The sequence below is a fragment of the Etheostoma cragini genome, chromosome 22 (assembly GCF_013103735.1).
Source record: "Etheostoma cragini isolate CJK2018 chromosome 22, CSU_Ecrag_1.0, whole genome shotgun sequence".
Lineage (NCBI taxonomy): Eukaryota > Metazoa > Chordata > Actinopteri > Perciformes > Percidae > Etheostoma > Etheostoma cragini.
The window spans coordinates 16,375,866-16,402,416 of NC_048428.1; the positions used below are offsets into that span (position 1 = coordinate 16,375,866).

The window sequence follows — 26,551 nt, forward strand, 5'->3', positions numbered from 1 at the left end:
GAGTGATGAGTGAGCGATAGAAAGGAGAAGCTGGGAAGAGAGAGAGTGAGTAGAGACATAGAGAAGGAGCTGGTGAGGGTAAGACGCTGAAGCACATCTAACCAGGGGTGTTTTCTCTTTTTTTTTTTCTCCTCCCTGTTTCCCACCTGGGCTTCCTCCCTCCAGGATCCGATGATTACAGGGCAGCTGAGCAAGCCGCTGCTCTCCCTGCGCAGCGACATGAGCGCGGCAGAACTCCGGGCGGACGACAAAGCAGCCACCCCAGACAGCGATCTGAACGACGAGCTCCTGCCCTCCGAGGCCACGGACAGAGAAGGCACTCCCAACAAGCTGTACGGTAAGTCGGCTCACGCCTCCTGTTTGTCCCTTGACCTTTATAAAGCTGCTTGCTGAGGTCTGGTTCCGGCAGCGGTGAGGTGAGAATAGAGGGGTATTCAGTGCTGGGACAGGTGCCAGCAGTGTCAGGCAGCAAACTTAGTTTAAGACCAATGACCAAGTTAATGTTCGGCCCTCATAAAGCTTAGATGTCTTTTGGGGAAATTGTATTTTATGTAATTTTGTGTTAACAAAAGCACTAGTGGCTCATTTTGTTCCTTTAGCATCTTTGCATGACTTTCTTTATAGAAAATGTATTTAAAAGTGTTACTGACCCTTAAAAATCTGATTTAACTGGTCAGGATTTTTGCTTTAACCCCACCTTCGTCATCCTTTTGTAAATGTTGTATTTGTTACAATGTTATAATTAATCGCAACTTATGCAGATAACTAATAACTTTCTGCTGAGTGAAATTTAAACCCCTTCTTTCTGTCATATATATTTATCCTTAGCACATCAGCTATAACATTATTTCTAGACTATTACAGAGACTTCTCTTTTTACAGTTATTTAATTTCAGTTTATTCAGTAATTTTTAGTCTTTTGGAATCTTCAGTTGCAAATGATCCTCAGAATTACCCAATTTTATATCAGTATGCCTCATTATTTGTGCAGTTAATTAATCCTTCACACTCTATTTTGATTGTGTCTTAATCAGTGTCAGTGTATATTTTTATTATGAGGTGTTTCAATCACGTGGACTAATTCAATCCCTGGACCTCATTATAAAGCATTAGGCATTATGATATAAATTACCATTTTAGCAATTTTTCTAATTATTTCATGCAATGGGAGAGGTTATGTAGCTGTAAGTTTTTTTTCCTCGGAACACCTTCATTAGAGAGATTTTATAATCATTAGAATTAGAAATAATTACAAACTGAATATTTGTAATTATACCAAATTGAAGTGATTTTTCTACAGCTACAGAATTTAAACTTGAATATATATATTTAATTTCAAAGAAATTGTGTGCTCTCATCCTTAGTTTGTGTGAAATATATCCATCCACACTAAACAAATAGATTCCAAGACTTTGTTTTTATTTGCTTAATTTCAGTAGAAAGCTTCTTTAAAGAGACCAATTTAAATAGTCTGCAAAACAAATTTGGAAGACTTGTTAAGTTTTATTGTTACTATAATAATAATAATTATTAATACTTTTATTATAGTATTTGTTTTTTATGTGGATGCAAGGTGACAACACTGCTCTCTAATGGCTTTAGACTTTTTTTTTTTGTATATTTAGACAAACTATCTTGTCTAAAATGTGTGTCTGTCTGCTTGTGGTGGTCTGTTTGTCTGTTTTTGCATTTCTAAAAGTTAAACCGTGTGTTTATTAGTGTGTGTGTATGTCTTAGTGTGCATGTGCGTGAGATTCTGGCATATTATTGTTTTTATTGCTGGTTATACATTTATACTGCAGTGCCTTTTTTTAGACTGTGTGTGTGTGTGTGTGTGTGTGTGTGTGTGTGTGTGTGTGTGTGTGTGTGTGTGTGTGTGTGTGTGTGTGTGTGTGTGTGTGTGTGTGTGTGTGTGTGTGTGTGTGTGTGTTTGTGTGTTTGTGTGTGTGTTTGTGTCCTGGGAAGTGACAGAGCGTATAGTGCCTATATACATTTGTGAACAAAATAAAATACAAATTTGGAGGAGAGATAGCCAAATCTAATCAGTGAGATTTCAGCTGTCCTTTAAATCTTTTTTTCAAGAATAACCCGAGGCAAGAGACTTCTAAACAAGGACTGTGTACTGCAGGATTTTTCTCTGAAGTGTTCTAATTTGGTTTAATAAGCATCAAGTCTCTCCCTCTTTCTTCGTTTCTGATCAGTCTCTATCTGACTCCTCTCCTGCTGCTCACTTGCTACTTTTGCTGCTTTTTCTCACATGCATATACCCTTAATCGTTGTTAAATGCTTTACTATTTGTTTATATTTGAAGCTATTTTGGTTTGACATTACTAATCCGTTTTGGTCAATGAGAAATGTCTTAAGAAAAACGTGCATGTAACGTATTGCTGTATTGTATTTCTTAAACTATAAGATTAAGATTTTTATGTGTGTCTTTTTTGTGCATGATGCTGATGCCCTGTCTGATGGCTTGTCAGAGCCTCTCCAGTGGGATTGTTTGGGGGGATGGTTTCTCTCTGCCCAGTGGCAGAGGGCCCTGGGCTGTGCCAGGGGCAGGTTTGGTTTGGGAAGCGCTGCCCACATGACTTGTCAGAGAAAAAGGCAGGGACCGATGAGGAGATGTGGCACTGTGTCTTTTGCTGGGGGAGATAGGAGGGAAGAAAAAGTGTGTGTGTGTGTGTGTGTGTGTGTGTGCGTGCGTGCATCTTTCTACCAGACAGAAGGGAAAGGTTTAGTGAAAGTGATTGGTCACTCACATTTTTTACTCAGTCTAGATGGTATTCTCCTTGTTTTGTTTGGTATCTAGTAGAAGTTTTTGAGTGAACATTTAAAAAATGTTAATGTTTAACTCCACTTGATGGATTACATTACCCATCATGTGTTGAGTGGGGTCTATGAAGCCTCTCTCAAACCAATTGAGCGTAACTCGTGTGGCCATAAAAGTAAAAGCTATCCTGATTTTTAAGATGCAAAATGCTTCATGCATCTGAATTTGGACCCCTTTGAGTAGCTAAAGAAAGGATTATAAAAATGTAGACAATAATTAGGATTGTTTGGTTCCGTACGTGAGTTGGATTTTAAGTAGTAATTTGAGCCCCATTTGTTTGTATTTGTGTTTTTACTGAACTCTCGCGTTTGCACGGATATTGTATTAAGTTTTCAATTCTCACTGTTCTATATCAACATAAATGCCACTATAATGAAAACAACCTGGCATTGAGCCTTTAAACTAGGCCTTACATTATTCAGTGGTTTTCTTTATGTGGCTCTGAACTGTGCAGCCATTAAGATTATTCCCCTTTTACTTTCATTGTGGTGAAGAAGCAAGAATACTTTGGATTTCTCAGTTTTAGAGTATAGAAAAATGAAAACGTTCTGTTTTACGGCTACTATTTTTGCATAACCTCTCTGATAAAGTCCTTTTTTTATGACTTTCACACCAACCAACATTCTTATCCCATGCACAGAATAACAGCACACACTTAATAGTTTCTAGGAAATACAAATCATGTTAAAGGTGCCCTGCCACACAAAACCGTTTTTACTTGCATTTTTTAAAATATGTTAGGTCCGTATGTGTTTGTGTTATGTCGTGAATGTGAAGCTGAACTGTTCCCTCCTCTGTCAGCTCTAGCCACTGAAAAGAAATAAGAGGAGAAATCAGCCCAATTACAAAAGCTGGTCAGTCTGATGTCATGTTGCCTGAGCTCATTAATATTCATTAACTCTCCCAGTTGCGCCGGGTAAAGGATACTGATAGCCAGGCTCTCATTGGCTAGCTGTTACCCAATCAGAGTCAAGCAGCTTAGCTCGTTGATTATTAATGAGAACTGGCACAAATCGGGCTGAGTCTTCTTGCAGGCTTTGTATACAATGCTGGAATAGCTTGAAACAAGATAACCAAGGTATTTGTTCCACAAAAAATGTTACAGAGTCCATAGTAGAACTTCAGACATTACCACAAAATAACAAAATACATGTGTCAGGGTTCCTTTAAGACTGAATTTGCTCCCCTACAATTCAAGTATTGCTGTGTCTATGGTAAAGACAGAACACAAATTATCCTAAATGCAGTAAGAACTAAACACGTGTTCACTAAGTTTCAGAGTAGTTTTCTTGTATTACACACATACTTGCATACAAAGAGGAATGATTGACAAAGTTGCAAGTATAGCCTGTAAGTCTTCTGCTTAGGTCCACCTATGGCTAATTAGTTAAATACTCCCAGAAAGTATACAGCAGAGCTCTTTCCATACACGTTATTATACTCTTATTGAGTAGACTTGAATCATAATTTAATGTTAGATATTGCTGCATATTTACTTTGTGCTGCGGTTACATGTGCCATATACTGGATGTGTTTTTATATCTAGAGGATAAACCACAACTTTCCTTTCCTGCAGAGTTGATGTATGACTTCAGTTTTAGTCCCCTAATACTATGTATAAGATTTTGTGCTAGTGTGAGAAGGAGAACAAGTTGGAGACAATGACAGCAGCGGTCATGTTTGTCTACAGTAAATTGTCCACCTTCCACACCCACCACATGCTTACTGCAGTGGTGAAAGGGTCGTGCTCCTCCTAAAAGCTTGCCTGTGCAAATAGTCTTCCACTTCAGCTAACAGGGGCTACGAGGCACCACAAACATCTTGCCGCCTTGTATTTATTCCAAGTAGAAGTGGACATTAGGTGGGAAAGCTGTGGTTAGTAGGGCAAGCAATTTTTTTTCTAAGGATGGAATGGTGTTGGATGCGTACAGTTTCTGTCTTCTCTTCTCAAGCAAATCTCCCCCTTTCAGACATCAACAGACAAGATAATAAGACACTCAGAGCACAATTCCGTATTATATTCAGCAACCAAAGGCTCATCTCTTGTCAGTTTGCATTTACTCTCCCAAGGATGTGACGCTTCTATCATCATGCTGTCAAAGGGAGCCAGGCTGGAATGACAGGAGCACTCATTTCATACACTTACTGTCCACATGAAATGGTCTGCACTTATTTGGATTCTGCCAAAATGGTGGAACATTTTCACAAAGGTCACCTAGAGATCCCCCTCCCCAGAAGAGTATTTCATTGATTCCTGGTATTGGAGGTCATTCAGAACAAAAAGTCCACACCAATCCACATCTGCTGTAATGTTAATCCTGGCCTTGTGTATTTCCAGGTTTATTAGGCTTCACTTGCAATCGAAAATTAATTTAATCTGCTATTCATGGACTAGTCAGACACACAGGACTTTATTTTGAAAAGTACTTAGAGTTGCATCCTTACAAAAGGTGCAGTGTTTTTCCTGAAATGTAGCTTCCAACAATTTTACAATGCAAAGGTTTTGTTAACCATTTTTGGATAGCCAAGCAACCATCAATACCGACCACAATCATTTTATCCGCTAGCCTGCAAAACTATGCTTGACACTCCGCAGTACAATTGACAAAGTGCAGACATTCTTCTGTTCCCAAAGGATCCAGTGAGTGTTCCGTTAAGGATGATGTCACACAGTTTTACGTGCTGTCGCTAAGGCGATCAGATGAGAATCTGGCCCACATTTAGGGGGTACCATCAGCAGTGGAATTAGAGAAAAGCGCCTGGTACCACAAGTGAGTTAAGTCGAGTCAAGCCAAACAATACAGGGGAAGTGAAGTATCACATATTTTGACCATTATTACAAATTACCCATAAGAAAGGAGCTGCTCATAGCTAGATAAAGTAAAAACTAATGGACAGTGGTTGGACAGCTTCAAGAATACCTTGAAAACATATGAGAAAAATATTAAATCTTTGGACAATTTTCAGTTTTTTGTAATTTCCAACTTACATTTGCAGTAGCCTTTAAAAATCACAATTTGACTTTGATTGACTTGATTGGATTTCTTACCATTTTGCTTAATGTATTCTTATTTCAAAGTAGTAAAATACATTTGTTTTGTATATTAACATACTTAGTGCATATTTCATAGTATTATTATGTAATGTAGCTATGGGATAAAACTACTGTCTTTCGAGCAAAATTCTCTTTTGCCTTTCCAAATTCATACACACATATACACACAAAGAGACACGCACACATAAACTGCTGGAGGCACAGGTTCTTATTATTTTTGTGTAATCAGCTTAGTGTGCAAGATGCATGGTGGGATAGGCTGCTTACTGATCCAAAGAGCTTCGTAATGTTGTGTGGTGAGGTTAAGTAATAAAGTGGCGCAAACCCAGTGCTGAATGGGCCACACTGAGTAAATAAGAGTGGATAAAGGAGATCGAGGGAGAACAAGTCTCTCCTCAGGAGGTGGATCTCATTATGGGGATTTCAGGCTCTCCGCGCAAACTTGAAAACAAGCTTAATGCATGCCTATAAAGCAGGTGTAATACATTTGCTAATGTGCCCGCAACGCCCATGGCTACAGCAACACAATCACGGCACGGCATGGAGGACAGGGAGGATGAGCACAAGGCAGACTTCTTGTTCCTGATGCAAACAGCAGTAAAGGTCATCTGGCTTCACGGATGCTTGGTTATGCAGAAATGACTTTGAGCGAAACAAAGAACTTCAAAATAACTGACAATATAATTTTTCTTGCTGTTTGTGTAGTTAAAGTCAAGAAGATTATTGTTGCCTTGAGTAGAAACAAACAAAACAAAACAAACAAAAGCACATTACAAGTCCTGTACGTGGATAGCTGTGGGGAAAATAAATTGAATTTCAATATGCATTTATTTTAGTTATACACTGTCTTTAAGTTGGAAAATCATTTTCAGCAGAACCTATGTTGTGTAGCATGTGCTCCATAACCAATATCAATAAGCCTTTCATGTAGAGCTAACAAAGAGGCATCACATCTCCTGGTACGGACACGGTTGGTGTTGTTGAGATGTAATTGAAGCTGCAAGGGTCACATTTTCGGAATAGAAATTACAATCTTGTCTTTGACTTGTGTGGCGTGAACCAAAAATGCATCCCACAGCCCTTGTGTCCTTCACAAGCCTTTATTATTTATAACGCTCGCTCTTTGAGCAATGACCAGTACTAATGCATAACCTTCTGTCCTTCTGGCTGATTCGCTTCCTTTGAAACCAAAGATTGAGGCAGGAGTAGTGGGTGTATGGTGGATGAGGCAGGGTTGTGGGCGGGCGGAGGGGGGGAGAGCTAGTATAGGGCAGTGGAGATCCAGGCTATCGAGAAGTTATTATGTTTTTTTCCCTTTATATCTGAGGATGTGGAATAACACTGTGATGATTCTTTTCTCCAGAATAGAGTTATGGGCTTCAAAGCAATACTATTTCCAGATGTCCCTCCTCCCACTATTTGTCTGCTCCACCAGAATAATGCACTGGAAGGGGTGGGGTGTGATGGGTTGGGTTGGGTTAGTTCTTTTAGCTACATAATTATGTGCTTGTTTCCACCTTTATCCACTCAGCTCTGTAAATATCACAGCAACTTGGGAATAAAGTAAAAACTAAAACAAGACTTAGATAAACTTAATTCTAGATAAACTCTGTTTAGCTCAGGACCAGTGGAGGTAAGATATAGTCTTGTACAGTTTGTAGCACCTGGTGTTATGCTATAGTGATTGTGTGTTGCAGTGCTGGTGTGATCCATTGTTATAATACCTCTATGACGGAAGGAACGGGTGAGGAGGGGCAAGGGGAGAAAGTGGGACATAGGCAACATTAGTGCCCGATAGCCTGGGGGGAGCAGGCTGATGTGTCAGGCATGACATGTGGGTGTCTGGCCCCTCACGCACACACACACACACACACACACACACACACACACACACACTCACACACTCCGCCCTGGACTGCACTCACACCCCACTGGCTACTTCTTAATGTCCTGCATTGGACCAGATGCAGTGCAGAATGGACACAAATTCAAAAAGAGGCTGTTTATTAAAGTGATTTCAGTTTGAAAATGCAAGTTTGAAGGTCAACTGCAACTAAGTATTTTTTTAATAACAATATTATCTCTTAATTATATTTTTCATTAAAGATTCATTCTATTAAATGTTAGCCCGAGGTGATATTTTTACAAAACAAAAATATTTTTTATTTGCAATGATGTAAATCTGAAAAAAACCCTACATATCCTCATAATTAAGCTGTAACCAGTACATTTTGGCGTAATAAATAACTTAAATAATTTTCTGATTGGAAAAATGTCTTGATTAACCTTCTGCCGATCAACTAATGGACTAATTGACCAAGCGTTTCAATTAGAGTTTGTTATTATGAAGCTTTGTGCAGTTAGATTTTGTTCTTCTTTCTTTTATTGAATAGGGGCAACTGTAGATTATTTCCATTAATGATGAATCTGCTGATTATTTATCTTGAATAATCAATTAAAAGTTTGGTCCATAAAACCAAAACATAAAATACTGAACATTCCCAAACAAAACAAGGTGATGGCATGTCTGATCTGTCCAAAACCCAAAATATATTTAATTGTACATGATATAAAACAGATTGTGGAGTAGGTAGCACCACGATTTTTTAACTGAATTTTTTATTTTTGAAAATGAACTAAATTGATTATCAAATTAGATGAATTTTTTATGCATCAAAATGATAATCATTTCAACTCTAGTCATAAGAGCCTTGGGTTTCTAAACAGACAAAGTATGAACAAAGATATATGACACAGAGTGAGAGGATAGGCTTTATTCAGCACAGGGTTGCAGGCTGCCGGCAGCAGAATCCTATTTACAGCAAATATCATTTAAGTAATTTAGGAGGAGGAGCAATAGTGAAGCAGGCATCTCCTAAAAGGCTTACAGCTCTCTAAAGCTAGTCTTCATCTCAGTCTCTCGCCTTCGCTGATGGCTATAAAAGGATGAACAATAATTTAGATTGTTATTTGCCTCTTTCAACCCTGAGCTAATCAGGTTGACATTGCTTTGGGAATGAGGAGGACGCTCCATAACAGATGTGCTCATGTGCAAAGTGTCCCAAGTCCCCGTGAAGATACAACACAAAATCCCTCTTCTCCCCTCCCCTTCCTTTTTCCTTCTCCATCCTCCACTCTTCATCACACCATCTTTCCTTCTTGACCTTTGAAATGGGCATTCCCTTTTCTCACCAATTTACCTCCCCCTGGTCCCTCTTGTGCTTGTGCTGCTTCCATCTCCACTCCAGCATGGAGAGACAGGTAAGAGCTGAAGCAGAGCACTCTCATGTCAAAGAGCCTTTTGGTGGAGACCTGAGGCCACGAGTGAGAGCATAACTGTTGGAGCACAGGGTCCTTACTGCTTTAAGCATCGTTTACATGCAGATTCTCCATCCATTCATCAGAAACTGGGGGCTTACTCCTACAACCTCAAGTGTACTATTTTATGTTTACATTTCAAACCTCCAGTCAGTGGAGACATCTATTACACCGTTGCATCCATTTTCTCTGTGCCTGTGCTGCTTCTTCTGTCGTCGAGTCTTCCCTCCGCTGATTGTGGCTTAACAATCACCTCAGAAGTAGTCACAGAACTACTGAGGTGTAAAATCCTTTCTGTTTGGCACACTCCACGGCACCACCTCCTATGTAATTCCTTAACTCCATAATTCCACTTTGTGCCAGAATAATGAATGAGATAGATTTTTTTTCTCCCCCATAAGGTCTCCACCCTTGCACAATGAGGAATTTAATGTTAAAGGCCCAGAGAGAGTGTTGTGGCCTCTTCATCCTCTTGCCCTTTGCTGGGCTCTTAATTAAGTAAATGACAGCTCTCCTAGCAGCAGCAGTAGCCATAATTTAGCTAATAGTGTTTCATGCAGCAAGTCAAAAGTCTGTCTCTGGTGATTTTCCTTCCCCAGAAACACTATTGACCTATCCTTAGCAGCTTCTCCACCCCAGCCTCTAAACAGAGTATTACTTCCCTGCTCGTCCAGAGGGAGCCATCTGACTAAGAGCACCTGGAGTTATTGGCAGCAGATTATGCCCTGTGTTATTGTTAAGGGCTTTGGTGGGAATAATGAAACACTGATCTAAATCACTGGTGATTTTGGCCCTCCTGCATTCTACAAGGAGTTAAGTAAATCTCTATAAAGCCAAGACTGACATAGGCTGCTCTCTTCCTTATAGTGCAATGCCTTATATGTAGCAGTACTTTTTGGAGTTTACTCCGGGCCACTTTAGACAGAAAAATTAAAGTGAAATGAGCTGTTGCTCTACATTTCTTTGTCTCTCCGCAATGCAACATCAACTTTTCAAGCGGTATTAACAAAATCAATGGTCAAACAATCTGGGACAATTGGTTGTGTATTGATGGAATTAAAGCCTGTGTATGATGTGGCTTGTTCGTCTGGGCCTATCCTTTACGCTTCAACAGCTCACGGATCGCCGTCCAACAAAGGCTCTGAATCAGCAGCGCAACACACATACAATAATGAAAATCATATTGCTGTTTTGCATGTTTTTGTGCTATAATTATCTCTGCTTCAATAATTCAGTTTATCATAACAATTAGAAATGTAATCATTTTATAATCTTAAATCTTTTTAAATGTGTTTGCACATGTGAAATTATTATCCATGGATTAGATTTCAGTGGCAAAATGATTGACACCATCTTAATAGCAAACACATGCACTCAGCCAGATATTTTCAAAAGGACCATTATAAAAATGGGGGTTGGCTGTTCATTCTCAATAGCCTGAATCGTTACGAGGCCTCTCTCGTACATTTGACAACTTACATAATGCATTTCCACTAAAATAGCTTAAGTGTTAAAGCTTCTTTTATGGGCAAAATTGATTCATGAATGCTTTGAGGCGAAAGCTAACATGAACACAAAGCTTTCAATAACACCCATTTTATTCAGACTGTCAATGTATGAAGCGGTTGCATTAGACAAGGTGGCATGCTGATTGCTTTATGAATCCAGACTAATTGTTTTGTGGTGTAGTCCTTGGGGCACCCTGCATTAAGACAGGCTGAACGAAGTCAAATAAATATGGCTCTTTGCCTCCAACCACCCAACACACAAACAGCACAGAGAGACCTTCTGCCTTCTGTGGCATTGAAAGTCGCTCTCCAGTGGCCACTTTGCGGATCAATGAAAGAGAATTTATATAGTGGTGGATATTGGCAATATTTCCATGACACAAGTCACATCAAAATTGCAGTCGGTTCCCTGTAATACATTTTATTATTTCACTTACATAAAAAGGCATTTTCACTCTAAATTTCATCTCATTATGAGTTTGGAATTTATAAGACTTTAATTCATGAAATTAAATTAATTCATCCTCTTTAGGTTAAGACTATGGGAAAACTTGAATATGTGTACATGTAAGGCCACTTGTTCTGTTAGAATGACAGTTAAACTGCTCAGGAAGATGAAGCCTGAATGTCCCAGATAAATGTAAAGCTATATTGAATGTGCATCGCCTGTTCTTTTATCCATTTGGCCTCTACTTTCATCTCTCTTCACATCAATACATCCATTCATTCCATTTTACTCATTGTGTAACCTGCGTGTAATCACGGCATCAAAGGACTTTCTTTTTAGTAAAGGTTTGATCGAGATATTTTCTCTTTTTCCCATGTTTATTGTATTAATCTCCATCTGGAAATCTATTTAAGAGTCATTCACACATTGGATAAGAAGATTTTTTGTAAAGAAAAGAAAAGAAAAACATGTACAAAGATTCTAGTAATAAAAAAGAATTGAAGACTGACTCCCTTGGCATTTCTTCTGTCAGCTATTTAATTTAGTTAAAGAAATTACACAAATCCTTTGGGGGAAGATGTGCATGTGTATTTATTTATTATCGATTTTTTTTCCCCTGCGATAAACGTGTTAACGCTACTGATATTTGCAAGGGGATGAAGCTTTCTAACTTATTGTGAAATGAAGGCATCAAGGAATCGTTATTCAGTAAGTCTCCCACACGCTTTATCAGATAGAATACATTATTCACAATTAATATCTTAACTACAGTCATGAGTCTTACCGTTTGGAGCCTATTGATGATGGTATGAGTCTCATTCTTTTACTACAGCTGAATATGTTCATTTAGCCAATTGGCTTTGTTATTATGATAAACAGATAATTCAATGGTGCAAAAGTTGTTCAGTATCACTGCTTGTTTATTTTATGTTATCACAGTGCAGCAGAAGCATTTAGAAAATTGCCTTTGAGATGAAAAGTTGCTGTTAATGAAAATCAGACTGAAAAACATTACTTTAATTTGATCCAAATTTCATCCAAAGTGAGACTTAACTGCTTCGACCGATAATGAAATCCACTAAAACAAATATGGCTTCATAATATTCCCCCCTTCAAAAATAAATGTGAAATTATACAGCAAATCATGATGATATTGTACTTTATCTGTCGCTTTATGTTGACTCTAAAAGTCATGTTGACAGCCACAGAGTATTTCCTGTAAGTCCAGATTGATCTTAATTCCAGATACTGAGTGTGCAGGGTGGGGTTGCACACAACATGATCCCTAATGGGTGAAATAATTGGTGAAAAGAGACTGGCTTGTCAAAATATCCCCTGTGTTGCGTGGTTGATAAGCGAGAGGACGCGGCCCTTCATCGAGAAGCATGGCCGGCCAGCCAGCCAGAGGTAGAAACCAGCTAGAAAAGCAGGCCCCCCCTTGGGCTTTCACATCAGACATCAAATGCTTGCGGTTTGTTAGGTCATACCATTCACCAATTATTTGGATTTTATGTAAAGATGAAATGATTTTAGTTGGCGGAGGGGAGTTTAAACTGTAATGCATAAACATACTTGACAAGCAATGAGATCTTCCTGGCAAGGCTATTCAATCGTCCGCTTTTTATGAAGCGTTTAGAAAAGGACTAGAGGACTGCATGCTCTGTATGTGGAACAAGAACAAGCCTATTCACTCTGTTCATGAATAAAAATATATCAGTGCTTTATTCTTTATTGAAAAGCTACAATATTCCATTTAATAAATCGATCTTACAGTGGAAATGTGATTACATTTGTTGTATTCAGTGCCAAAATTGTGCGGTTTAATGAGGTTGTGTGGCCTTCAACCCACTTCCATGTTGGCTAGACTTCATCATTCACAAAATCCATTTTATTGCAGAGAAGAGCTGATGTTTGAAGGAGATAGTCCATGTAAAAAGATCTTCTTGTGTTTGTGTATCATACCTTCAAAACCTTTTTGTAACATTATCACATTGGTGTTTTTAAAATAAATTTGCCAATTTTATTGGGCTTGTAAATTACATTATGACAATAATAACAAAAATTGCTTGGACTTTTATAGGGTCTCACAATGTACCCAAGGACACTTTACATGAAGGCAAAGCAAGCAACTAACAATAAATATAATAGTAGTTCCGGGCACTTATGTGTACTTAATAAGGCCTTTACATTTCAAATTTTAATCAAAAAGGAGAAGTGTGCTTATGTTTTATTTAATTTTTTTGATAATTGAATAAAATAGATTTATTCACCTCATGTCCAGTTTAATAACTCTACATAAATAAGCGTCATTCAGTTTACTTTTAATTTTAAAAAAACAGTCTTGCAAAGTATTTGTTAGCAGAATCCCACTCAAAAATGTACCCTGCAACACAAGCAAACCACCCACCCGCTATTACCAAATTTTAAATCAAAAGTTGCTTGTTCCTGATCGGTGCATGAAAGTACACAACAACCCGTTTTTCCAGTTGAGCCCCGCCCACTACAAACCAGTGAAACCATTAAAACCAGTAAAAAAAACAGCCGCAAGCGGCAATTTGCAAGTTTGGGCCTTTTTCCCCAATAGCAACTTTAAAGTAATTTCACGTGGTCCAGCGTCGTCATAAAACATATCCTGCCAGCTTTGTAACGATTACACTTTGTTTAAAATGTCCTCAACTGATTTGTCAAAAATATTTATTTTCAATTCAGTGTGATATGTAGCTCAGTCCAGCTCCCGGCAATTTGAGAAAAGCAGATGACCAACACCAAAACAATTGCTAATAAAGCCGCAAGCTGCGATTCCAAGCTCAAACCTTGATTTGTGTTATTCCAAGTCCAGTTATTGCGCATTTAAAGCGCCGCCTAGTGGTCAATATGATTGAGACATGCAGTGTATGTGTGAGGTCATTACGTAGACATTTCCTGGAAGTTTTGTGTTGATTGGAAAAACATTTAGTCATTAATAGCCTGATTTGCGCGCCATAACTTGCAGTTTGTTTTGCCTTTCAAAGTTTACATTTTGAATCCTTAATTACAGCGCCACAATGTGGCCAATTGGGTTCATATTTCTGTAGAAGCACATGCACACCATATCCAGTTATTCCCCCTAGTTTCATGTTTCTAGCTCATTCCAGCTCACGGTTCTACTGCTTTGCGGTTTGAACGCTAAAAATTACACAAATCTCTCTGGTGAAATAAAATGATGTGTTCATGTACAACCCAGTGACACCTAGTAAGGCTGATTCGGAAAATAAGTTTTTGAGGCCTTAAAACTAATTTGTGAGGCTTTTCAGAAAAAAAAATCAATGTTCTTAACATACAAAGAAATTGTGTGCCTTAACTCACACTCAAAACTCAATCAGAGCAAAACATATAAGGAAGAAGATATTGAATCTTGGTGGCAGCTTGACCCCAAAATAAGGAAAACATACACAGATTGAGACAACGTAATAAACATGACCCAAAGAAAAAGCTTAACTACTTTGATCAGGGACAGCTTTGTTCACTCAGGTTAAGGCAAGTGTTGTAAAACATGGCAGTTGGCTTCAAGAAAAGGCCTGAAGTTGTTATTGACACACCTGAGTGAGATGAATCAGTGACAAGATGTTATCCACTGTATTGACAGCCTGCCAGTCCTTTTTCATTCATAATAGCACATACAGTAGTTCACAAACTTATTACAAAAGACATTTATCCCCGGAACCATTCTGAAGTTAAGTTGATGTTTTTTTTTACCACTATTAGATATTTTTCCAAGTTCACAAGGCTATTGGTTTAGTTCAAGTGTTTTGTACATTCTTGCTGTAGTAAGATCTGCCCTTCACACAAATACTCCCAGCATTTAGTTTTCTGTTCTTTTACATGAATACTCACATGAATACATAAATACTACATTTTTAGTCAGTGGGTAATTTTCTTCTGGACAGTCCGTTTGGTGATAGACATCTTTCTTACAGTTTTTTCTGCAAGATTTACTTGTCTTTGCACTCAGCACGTCTTTGTGTCAACAGTGAGGCATCATTGAGGTTAAAGGGTGAGGGTCAAAGCAGCCTTTCTGACCTTCCAGAGCAATCTACACTGCTGAGAGTTTCTGTTAGATGGGGATTGCTATGATATCCAATCGGCGGTGTTCTTTGTTTTCCCTGCAGCCATCAGCAAGCTTATTATCATGTCCCTGTCTGCTCCACTCCACTCTGCCCTCATAGCAAACAGGTCTAATTGTGTCTCGTAGCTGCAGGCTCAGAGCGGCGGGCGGGGGAGTGGGTTTAGATGAGTGATACTCGGTGATGTAAATGGCTGAATAATATGGCCCAGCGTTTGTGGTGGAGCTCTATCTCTCAGCGGTAATCTAGGCCATCAGGGACCCGCCAGTATGCATCATCCACCATCAATGAGCCTCTCCGCTGGTTGGTAATTTATTCAGCGTAACAGCGGTTATTGATAAAACCATTAAATACAAATTCCCCTTCTTTCCCAACTGCCCTCCTCTGCACCATACAACACTCTGTGTTGTGATAATCCCAACGTGGTCTATGTTGTGTGTTTTATCTACTTATCTTGTCTGTGTTGATCTAAGGTGGACTCTTTGTTGTCTCTTTTTCTTTCTACATGAATCTCTGCCTGTTGCTCTCCCAGGAGCTCGTGACGGTTCGGTCCAGTCTGACACCAGCAGCAGTCCTTCTGAGCAGAGTCACCTGGGCCAGTCACACCCAGGATTCCCGATGGGTCCACAGGTACGTTAGGGGAGCTGTACTCTGTATCTGTAGTCTATAGCGCTTAGTGCCGTCCAAGACGATTGTGATTGATTTAAAGAAATGCCAGGAAACCACAGCACTGGTTTTTCTACCATCCCGGAATGCTGTGTGGATTAGCCGGACCCTCCTTGACAGCACTGTGGAGGACGGGCCTGGCAAAGTGAGACTAGGGGATCTGCAACAAACCTTAACTTATTAAACTAACCGTAACTTTAAAAAATGCTGTTTAATATATGATAATGTGAACGCTTTGAGTTTAATATTTAGATTGAGGCATTTTCAATCACTTTGTCTGCTGTCTCATACTGTCTCATAGGCATTAATATCCCTCCTACACAATCTGGACAGTGGTCAATTCATCTACATCTTATAACTTATTCCCAGTTATATATTGTTCTTATTCGTATTCAATCAGTCAGTTTATAGGTTATTATGTTAATATTTATTATTCATAATTAATATTAAATTATGATTTACTGCAGTGTTCACTTTCGCACTCTCATCATTACACACAGTCTACCATAGTGCCTTCCCTTATCATGGTCATTGCATTTCTGTGAGTGATTTTTAGTTTTAGTTTTACTATGATGTATGTGTGATATATGTGTGTATATGTGTTTGTTGTGTTATGGTCAGTGTTGGGAATAACGGCGTTGTTACTTTTTTCTGTAAGGAATAATCTAATTGATTACTCTTTCCATCATAATAACGCTGTTACCGTTACTGCCAAAAAATGCGGCGCGTTGCTATAATCGAAGATGTTTTTTTTTCATCACACCAACCAGATCTCTGAGCCGAAAGGCAAAGACTTTTTTTCTTCCTTAGTTAGTGGGCCGTGCACGAGACAACTTTTCCTTCTAAAGATTTCCCAGCGTGGTCTGAAAACATAGGCACGATGACTGTAAGGTGGCTACTCGCTCCGAAGCTAATCGCTCACTCTGTCACACACAGACACACACACATACATACACACACACACACACACATACACATACACACACACACACACACACACACACACACAAGCACAAAAGTATAGAGATCAGGCCACTGTAAGGGTGTATATATGTTATTTATTTTTGATATAGTACACAAGCGTTATTTTATTTTATCATAATTTTGCCCAGTTGTGGCCTGTTGAGGGGCAATAAATATCAAAACTTGCCCATTACTGATTATGGTTGTCTTGCTACTGGATGCCTACAATTTCCTATACAGTGCAGAAATACAGTATCTATCTATCTATCTGTCTATCTATCTATCTATCTATCTATTACTGTAAAAAGTTTGCAAAAGCAGGCTCTCACAATAACTCCAATTTATATGAACTATAAACGTTTAGTTAGCCTCCTTCTCGTCAAGCTTACAGAGGTCTGGAGAAATTTCATTATAAGATAACTGGCTGAAGCAAACAAGCTAGAGGAGTCAAGTAGAAAGGGAACCCAGGTGACACCAGACATAACTAGTATCAGGTCCAGTGAGAATTTTGACCAAACATTTAATGCAGAGGTCAAAATATGACCGTAAAATTTGTAATGCCTCCAATGCGTTTCCTTATCTCTTCTGAAATGTCCTTTCATCAACAAAAAAAGACAGTGTGAAATGGATGACATCAAATATACACTGTTTGGTTTGACTGTAGCGGTGTCTTACCATTACTATCTGTCTGATACTGTAATTAATGATGAGAAATAAGTTTTCAAACTGGAGCCTGGTGCATGAGAAGTCACTCTGATTGGTTGGCTTAAGCATCCTTCTCTGCTCTGATGAGCGGTCCTACGTTGTCCCCGGTCACCTCATTGTGTTTGGTGTGGGCTCCGTCGCAGTCTACTTTTCTGCCTCCCGTGTGTAGAATGACTCAGGAGCCAAACTTAGTTCAGTTTACTAAGAGCAACTCCAAACATTGACGACTAACTTGGCTTTTTTTAAAAACATAAAGCACCCTCGCTGAATGCTACACCGCGAATAATTTTCAGCTAAAATGTGAAACCATAAAATATTTTGTCATCACACGTCACACTTAATTGAATTGTGGCAGTAATGAGTTGACAATACAGGCTTTGTCATAACAAGCAGCAAAGAGCCCGAGCCTGCAGCCCTGTTAATAGCTCAATCAGGCATTGTCCTATCTGATTGGATTTATTGGCCTGGTGGCATTGCAATGTTTAATGAACATCTATCTCATTAGGGTTGCTCAATATCACCACACACACACACACACACACACACACACATACACAGAGCGTCAGGTTTCCTCCACCCTCTTTAATAAGGCCATTCTCCCTGCACTCAGTGTTACTCAATGACAGTCAATCCTCATCAGGATAAACAAAAGAGGAAACATGAGAGGTGGAGAGTCGTTCAGTTTTGTTGGGCAGGTTTATAGGGTGAGAACTCCCCAGTGAAAGAGTCAATCTGCTGCAAGTGAAGATGAAGAATGAGCTTAATTAAAAGCACTTTTCTGATTAGAGACACAGTAGCTGGTCAAAGCCACTGTTCTTGTAATAGATAAGAAATACACACAAAAGGAAAGCATGTCTAGCAGGCAGCAGTTACAGTCTGAGCCTCAGCAGGCGGCTCTCAACAGTCACCATCTAATATATTAATGCTGTCAGTACAGTCTCTGCGAAGCTAACACTTTTCAGAAACAAAGGCGCTCCGCATGCCATACCCAATTCTCTTGTTCCAGGATCAATATGTTTTGATAGATTCTGGCTCCAGAGCCGGATATTGTTCAAACAACCATTATCCGATGGTAGTTTACCCAACATGAATCCACCTTCTTTCTGTTTCCCACTCGCAGTTAGGATGACAAAAGTCTGCTATCTGGGTCATTATGGGCAATTTCTCAGTGCCAGAGCTGCCAAGCAAATAGAAGGGCCTGTTCTCCCTTGATGGGCAGAGAGGCTGGGTACCAGATCCAGTCCTGAGTGGGGCTACGTCCCCATCCAGAGCCCAACACACACCCAGTCTGTGTGTCCGTGTGGCCCCTAGGAGACCACTTCTCAACACTCATCTGTCAGGCCTGCCAACCCCTGTACAACAGCTTTCCAACAGTACCTATGGAGAGGAGGAGTGAGCGTATCATGCGAAAAGCCAGAAGGTGAACTGTCTGTAAATCAAGACAAGTGATGCCGGGGATTCTCGTAGTAAAAGTGTGATGTGTGCCTGCAGAGTTAAACTAATTATGTTCATGCTAAATTTGTTCTCATTGCTGATTTTGATGTGTGCATAAACAGTGTTCTCACCTCAGATAAAGATCATAATCAGTTTTAAACTGGCACAACAAACAGCCTAAAGACCAATGCATTCTTTAAAAAAAAACGCCTTCTTTTGGCAGCTGCCTGTGTACCGAACAGCTGCCTGTTTTCCCAAAGCTGCCTGTAATGATAAATAAATCAGAGCTACATCTGATAATTGCAGAATTGTCTTTTATATGTTATTCCCTTCTATGTGAGGCTGCCTTTGCTGTCAAGTCTGGCAGTCTCATTTTGTTTGACTCAGAGATGAAATGTTCAAAGAGTGTCTTTGATTATATGCTGCTCCGATTCAAGATTAAATTCAGTTTAAAACGCCAGATTAAACATATGTCACTTGCCGCTAACAAACGGGTCGCCTTTGTTATTGTCCTTTGAGGATTCTTTGAGCTCCCAAATTATTTATTCCTTTTTTAAAGTTAATGGCAAATGTCATTTTCAATGCTCTCAGAAGCGTCAAATACTGTCATTTGTTATGCGCTGCTGTTGTGTATCAAAGTAAATGTTGGGAAAGAGGAATCCTATATAGTGTGTGTGATTACTCCTGCCAGCAACAATCAACTCGCCATGAGTTTTTATTATTGTATGTTTTATATATTGTATTAATTTGTCTCTCAGTGCTGATATTTTGCCCTGAGCTCTCTCCGTGCGTTGTGGCTTTAAACCTACGTGACCTCGTACCTCTTAAACTGTGATCGCATGTATGTCGCAGTGGGTGCAGGCGTTCTGCTCCATGCAGGGTTATCACAGTGACACGCCTGTCACCTAGGAGCACCAGGTTTGGGAGTACGGTGAGGTCTTCGCACCAGTCAGCCCGCTCTGCATTCTGTGCAAGTGGCAGACACACCATGCAAAACAGAGGCAGATAGCTGACAATTGGAGTTAAAGGCTTGTGAACTTAAGTCACAGTGGAGGAGTCAACACAGTGCAGCCAGGCTTACCTAGCAACATCTAAAGGCTGCTTTAGTCTGGACACAACACAAGGTGACAGTGTACTCTTGTCATTTTATTCCAAACAATTCAATTTAATGTTTAAACATTAATTTTGTTGGATTTTGCAACATCCTCAGTAACTCCTGTCTCATCCCTCCTGTGTAAATTCAGTTTGACATGCTCAAACGCTGACATAATTTGAAAAGGGTTTTATCAGAATGAATAAAATGTAAGATGTCATTCCCTGTGTATTAATGGAGATTTAGGCCATGGTACAAACATTCCCACTTCAGGCTCAAAGCTCTCGATTAAAAATGTGTTGGTGTCTATCCAAACCCACTTCCTCGGAAAATACATTTGAAGAGATCTACTGTGCAAAATATCTCAGAGCGATACTTCTGATAACATATCTTTTCCTCTATGGGTATGACTGCAGCAAATCCACTTGAACTAATGTGAATGAATGGAAACATGAAGAGCTGAGAGTGATGTGTTATATCCCTCATCAAAAGAGTAAAGTACTGCTACTTTTTTATTTTTTGTTGGAAAAGCACTATGTATTTCAGGCACATTTCTGTGGTACCAGGGATTTGTTCAATGGGATGAAACATAAATCACTCTGCATCGCCGTGAAAGAAAAATTCTCAACTCTTTCACAAAGATTGAATTTGATCTCTATCAGTACCAACGGCAGTGTGTTTTTACTATCAGTCTGTGACACAATAAAGCAAGAATTCATCAACATAACAACTGCATTAATCAAAACACATTGATTAGTGATACAGTCACTTCAATTAAGCATCCCAGAATAGATATGTACAATACAGTGTGTGTATATATGTATATACTGTGTATATATAATATGATTTAGATCTTAAATGAGCTATTAAAGTAATAATTTTACCCAAAGAGTTTGGTTTGGTAATATATAGCAGTAGAACACTTGTTGTAATGTGATTTTCATATATTTGCCATTGTGTGATACCTGTTGGTTTTTAGCAGGTGATTTGATAACTCTTAATAGGTGAGACGGAACTGTTTTGTTTCATTCTCTCGCAACAAGCGAAACTGACAGAGGGTTGGACTCAGAGAAAAAGTCGCTATTACAAATTGGTCTGCTTTTATAGCACCACGGACAGCGCCATGGATTTATCAATACACAGCAAAGTTAGGCTTCTGATATTTTTGAGTTATGGTCATGGCCATAGGTTCTAATTTGCACAAACCTCAGTCAGTTAAAGGATCAAGAGTCAGGCACACTAGACTAACATATTTAACTAAACAACCCCTCTGCACCTCCACCCTCTTTGCTACAAATTTTCCTATGTGTTTCTTTTTTACTCAAATATGGTAAAGTAATTTGAAATTATCAAACTAAATCACATGACAGTGTTTAGTTTATTCAGAATTTAGCTGGTATTAAAAGAAGGACATACTACTTCCAAAATGTCTCAGATGACACAATGTTGTTTGATGAAATGAAATATATTAGAGAAAAAAAATTATAAAAAGTATGTGTGTTTTGTGTTTCTGCTGTAGTCTCTCCTGGTAGCCCAGCAGCTGGCCAATGCAGTTGGCGGTGTGATGTCCGGTGCAGCGCCAGGCATGAACCAGCCCATCCTCATCCCCTTCAACGCAGGCGGACACCTGGGTGGGCAACAGGGCCTCGTTCTCTCCCTGCCCACAGCCAACATCCAGAACCTGGTGGCTGCTGCTGCTGCAGGGGGCATCATGACGCTCCCTCTCCAGAACCTGCAAGGTAAGAAAGAGGGCAGTTTAGACACACCGGAAAAAAAATCAATTCATAGTACAAAACAGGGTCAACATGATATTCCAGGAAGAAAGTATAAAATAATTCAGGTACACCAGTAAGTTCTCCACTTACAGATGGTCATGTAACAAAAATGAAGGTTTCTCTGCGTTATACTCAATGATTTATAGAACATAAGAAACCAGCAACTATTAGATATAAATACAACTCTTGTTTTCTCAACAAGAGTTTGTTAAACGTCATTTGTATGGCATAGAACTGTTTTTGTTTATTCTTTAATAAAAATGTTTTACAAACCTCTTGACCAGGTACAAATTCTTCAGGGGTTTGTTTCCCAAAAAAACATTATCCCCAACTTCCCTGAAGGAACAACCATATTAATTACAGGTCAACGTTTTGCAGTGCAGCGCAAAAGCACTTTATGGCTCTTTCCTGTGCATAAGAGTGCACTGTACTTTACTTTTTATCTCTTTTCCACCTCATCTGTCCATCCACATGGCTGTACTTATCCTTGCCTTTTAAACTTTAATGCCCAAGTGTTCTCTTTTGATCATAGTTGTAAATGGTTTTCATTTTAATGTTTAAAACATTGTCTCTTTTATACCATTAGATTGAGGGATGGATGGGAAAACCATCAGTCATAAATCTTAAATGAGAGAGCTGCACTAATGTTAAAAGATGCCAGGCCACATGTAAAGCAGTGTGTTTTTAGGATGGAGATTACAATAATGCCAGAGCAGCATAAAGTGCAGGGAAGGCTTCCCTTATGTGGGGAAATGGATGGGCATATGCCCTGAGTGAGGAAATGTGGAGGTAGAAGCCTAATGGACACAAACATGCATAAATAACAGCAGCCATCGCTGTGGGCAGAGCTTTTAATAAACTTGCATCAATCCAGCAAGCCCTTCAATGAATCCATCAGTAGTGGACGATAATGGGACCAGCAGGCCCATCTGAATCACACTTCAACAGATCTTCTTCCTGGTGCGTGAGGAACAACCCAGAGGCTTCAGTGATCTGATGAACTAATCAACAAACACATTGTCATGGTATCAGGACGCAGAAACAAACACCTCTCAGTCATCCTTATTGTCCACTGACAAACAAACCAACAGACAGCACAAAATCTAATGTCCTGAAAAAAATGCTCATACATGAGAGATAGCAAAAAAAACTGTTGTGGAGAAATGCCTCTGTGGCAGATCTTTTTTTAAGTGAGTGAAATGACAGACTGCCTGTTCGTATGTCCTCTTATTTGAAGGGGATGCATTGAAGGGACCTCCATGGAGAGAAAGTGACACAAGTCACGAGTGAAGCTAAATGTCTTGACTGTGTCCAGGCCCCTCTGGCCACGCGACACTCCTCCACTCTCCCCTGTCTGAGTTCATCACAGCTCCGCTGAATGAGGCCTGCTGGCACAGCACCTCTGTCAGACAACTGCAACTCTGGCCTCGGCCCCCGCATCCCCCTCGCGTCCCCTCCCCGCCCCTCAGGGTCTCCAGGCCTGATTAATCACACATATAATACAGCAGCGCGCTGTCGCCGGGGAGCAGTCAGCTCATTTCACGACCTCAGGAGCAAGTGTGCTTTACAGCTCTCACGCTGTTAGCTAATTAGCATCAGATCAGACACAAGACAACTGTGAGGCACAGTAATGAGACTCCGGGAGGAGCCCAGCCAATGGCTGTATTTAAATCTAATGAGGTGGCTAATGACCAACTAATAAGGCTGTTTGTCTTGGGGAATGTGTGGTTGACAGTGGAGGACTTGTATTCTGTGCACGAGTGCCAGCATGCTCGAGGTCTCATAGTCATAGTCTTTGTAAGAATGCAATGTTTAATTAGCTGTATTAAATAAATATAAGTATTTACTGTCATACATTGTCATATTCAGTTTAAATGAGGGAAATTACATGGAAAGATAAAAACAGAACAAACAGTATCAACAACATCTTTGATCACATGTTTTGATCATACTAATCAAAGCTCGCTCTGCACAAATGAATGTTACCAGAAGGGAACTGGCTGAACTGCTGTGAGCTTTAGGAGGGCAGCTCTCTCAGACTGTGATGAATAACTATCACAGTAATGGGGTTGTGCTATAAATTTGGAGTGGTTGCTTAAATAAAACTGAGCAGCATCTTGTGGGAGACTCAGTAAACACAGGCACCAGTGTAACTGGTTATTTGTCAGAATGATTTATGCCTGCAAACATGCAGTAAAAACAAATTCCCAATGAAACTAAACAAGGGAGAAAGTTATCTTATGTGACAGAGTGCACACAATTCAAGCTGACTTCACAGAGGCAAAAACTAGGTTGGGTCATGCTAGAGGTCTGTAAATATGACTTGATATGAATAAAAACATCACACGTGTTTTTTACAATTTCAAATGTAAGTGTGCGACTGATGCAGACGAAAAATCTGCAGATTTTGTTGTTGTTAGATATGATGCTAACTTCCCGATGCATTTTTAACAGGTTTTCATTTCACATGATTTTATGCCAAGTAAAGCATGATTACCATACTTGTAAAACTAGTTGTATCAAAGCATTGTACATGTAATTCCCAATGGGAGGAAGCAAAACAAAGTCTCATCTGTCTACCCTTCTTCTCTAAGACTCACTCAAAGGTAATGCAAGAAGCTAGTTTACTGGAGCTCTTTCATATTAATAAGCATATCCCATATTATTTGCTCTCAGCGGAAAACCAGGCAGCACATCACATCAGAGCGCCGAGTTCTAATGGTGAGGTGAGAACATTGTTCCTCTGTACTCGTCCACAGGAAACACAAAACAGCACTCAGTCTTCCTGATAAAGGTCGGCATCCCACTCACCTGCAGTAATGAGACCCTGTGTCAGTGCCAATCAAAGGCATGTCTGCCGTTCTGATGAAAACGCTCAGCGGTGTCGTTCGCAGGTTGCGGGTGTTGTTACGATACAAATTAGGGAAATCACCTTGCTCATTATACCACCAAAGGGTGGGCTCCTGGGAGAAGAGCCAAATGTTTCTACGCTAGTAAGATATGTCAGACTGCATCTCTTCTGCCTCAGCTGAGTGCTGCTCCTTTAAGAGGTTAGATCACCGGGCCGGGCCACTGACTTAACCTCTGTCTGATGTGGGAATGCCTCTGTGTCCCTTTACCTATTACATTATTGGAGCTAGAGGATTTCAAGTATCCTTTTTGGGCTTGTTACAGCCACACTAGTTGCTCATTGCAGGCTGCTTTTTCTCATGTGTGTATTTGTAGAATCATTTTGGGATAAGAGAAGAAATAAGCCATTGTGTGTGTGCACATTCAGCCAATAGAGGAGTGCATTAGGAGGACCCATTGCAACCGGTCCACATTTCCTCACATCAACATCTGCCATCTTAACACAATAGAGGCCAAACCCATCCCTTCTCCCTTATTGCTTAAGGATTAATTTGAAGTGTTTTCAAGCAGTATGTATTCCACGTTGTCCTTTAATGATTTAACTTTGCTGTGGTTGTAAGATGACTCGCAGGGGAGAGAGCTGCATTAAATAAATAACAGTGATAAAATGTAGACCTCATACATTTCAAAGCTAATGCAACTAGGGGTGCAATAGGATCAGCTGCACACAGTCCTGGAGCAGTAATTTGATTGATTTGTTGTGACAGCAGCCAAATAATTGAGAGTGAGAAGTGCTGCTGGAGATGAAGCGCAGGCAGAAGCAGGTTTGCCAGGCAGTCCCAGCAGATATGGCACCCGGACTCTCATCTACGCCATTGATATCTGCCAGTGGTTTATTGTTTGTCTTCAATAGGCAGCTTGGAAACGTGTGGGGTTACTGCCTTTGTGACAGTTTGGTGACGGAAAGAGGAAGAAAATCACCAATCAAAATGTACAAAGGAGCGATGAGAGAGGTAGAATCAAACACACACATTTGCACTCAGGCTGAAGCGCATGTTTACTGTACCTTCACATATGAAAACACAGACACCCCCTTGAGACTCATGATTTATACTCTGATGTCTTTTTTGAAGCTGAGATGTAAGTAAATTTGATCCCCTGGTGTTTCACTTGTTGCAGACATGCTAATAATTTGTTCTGAATTCAAGTAACATATATTTCAAAATTGCACAAAAATAACAGCACAAATGATAAACAATGTATTTGAATATTCAGTAGTATTTTTAATGTATGCACAGTATGTCGAGATATTTTTATGTTTTCTGTCTAGTAAGACACAGTAGTGCTGTTTGTCTTTACCTTCTGGTGCTTGACTCATGTTTTGTTTCTGTGGATGGTGGCAGTGTCACTCTGGCTCAGCCATGCCACAGGACAGCACCCTGCTTAAGCCTGAAATAGAAAGAAAAGAATTTTTTGAGGGGGGTCTATATGGCGGTGTGGAGGAGGACAATAATATCGTTAATCAGATGTGGCTGTGTCTGCTCCTCCAAAGCAAACCTTGACATCTGCCCTCGATGGTAAACACTGAGGGAGGCTTTTTGCAAACCTCCTGCAATAAACAAACAATCTCCAAGACAGTCTCTCTACATTACACAGTGTGTCTGTCTGCACTGTGCATGCAAAGAGTATAATGCATTTATTTAAAAGGATTTTGTATTAAAGTGTAATATGAGAGAATAGTTTTTTTTTCAAATTAGGAGTTTGGATGCCAACATGACAAATCTTCAATGTAGCTTTCAATTACAT

The 26,551-nt window shown here is 39.7% G+C and overlaps 1 protein-coding gene and 1 long non-coding RNA gene across 2 annotated transcripts in view; one reads left to right on the top strand and one right to left on the bottom strand.

Annotated features, from left to right (window-relative positions):
- pou6f2 (POU class 6 homeobox 2) overlaps window positions 1-26,551 on the top strand; it is a 68,764-nt gene continuing 42,213 nt past the window's right edge. The window contains exons 1-3 of the mRNA XM_034862376.1: window positions 1-337; window positions 15,792-15,889; window positions 21,640-21,859. Coding sequence (XP_034718267.1) covers window positions 172-337; window positions 15,792-15,889; window positions 21,640-21,859 — 484 coding nt within the window. The 5' untranslated portion in view covers window positions 1-171. The remainder of the gene's footprint in view (window positions 338-15,791; window positions 15,890-21,639; window positions 21,860-26,551) is intronic.
- Window positions 18,265-26,194, bottom strand: LOC117938052. The gene is made up of 3 exons (XR_004655316.1): window positions 26,105-26,194; window positions 19,849-21,852; window positions 18,265-18,970 (listed from the first exon to the last, which is right to left on the bottom strand). It is a non-coding gene; the product is annotated as an uncharacterized LOC117938052 (long non-coding RNA).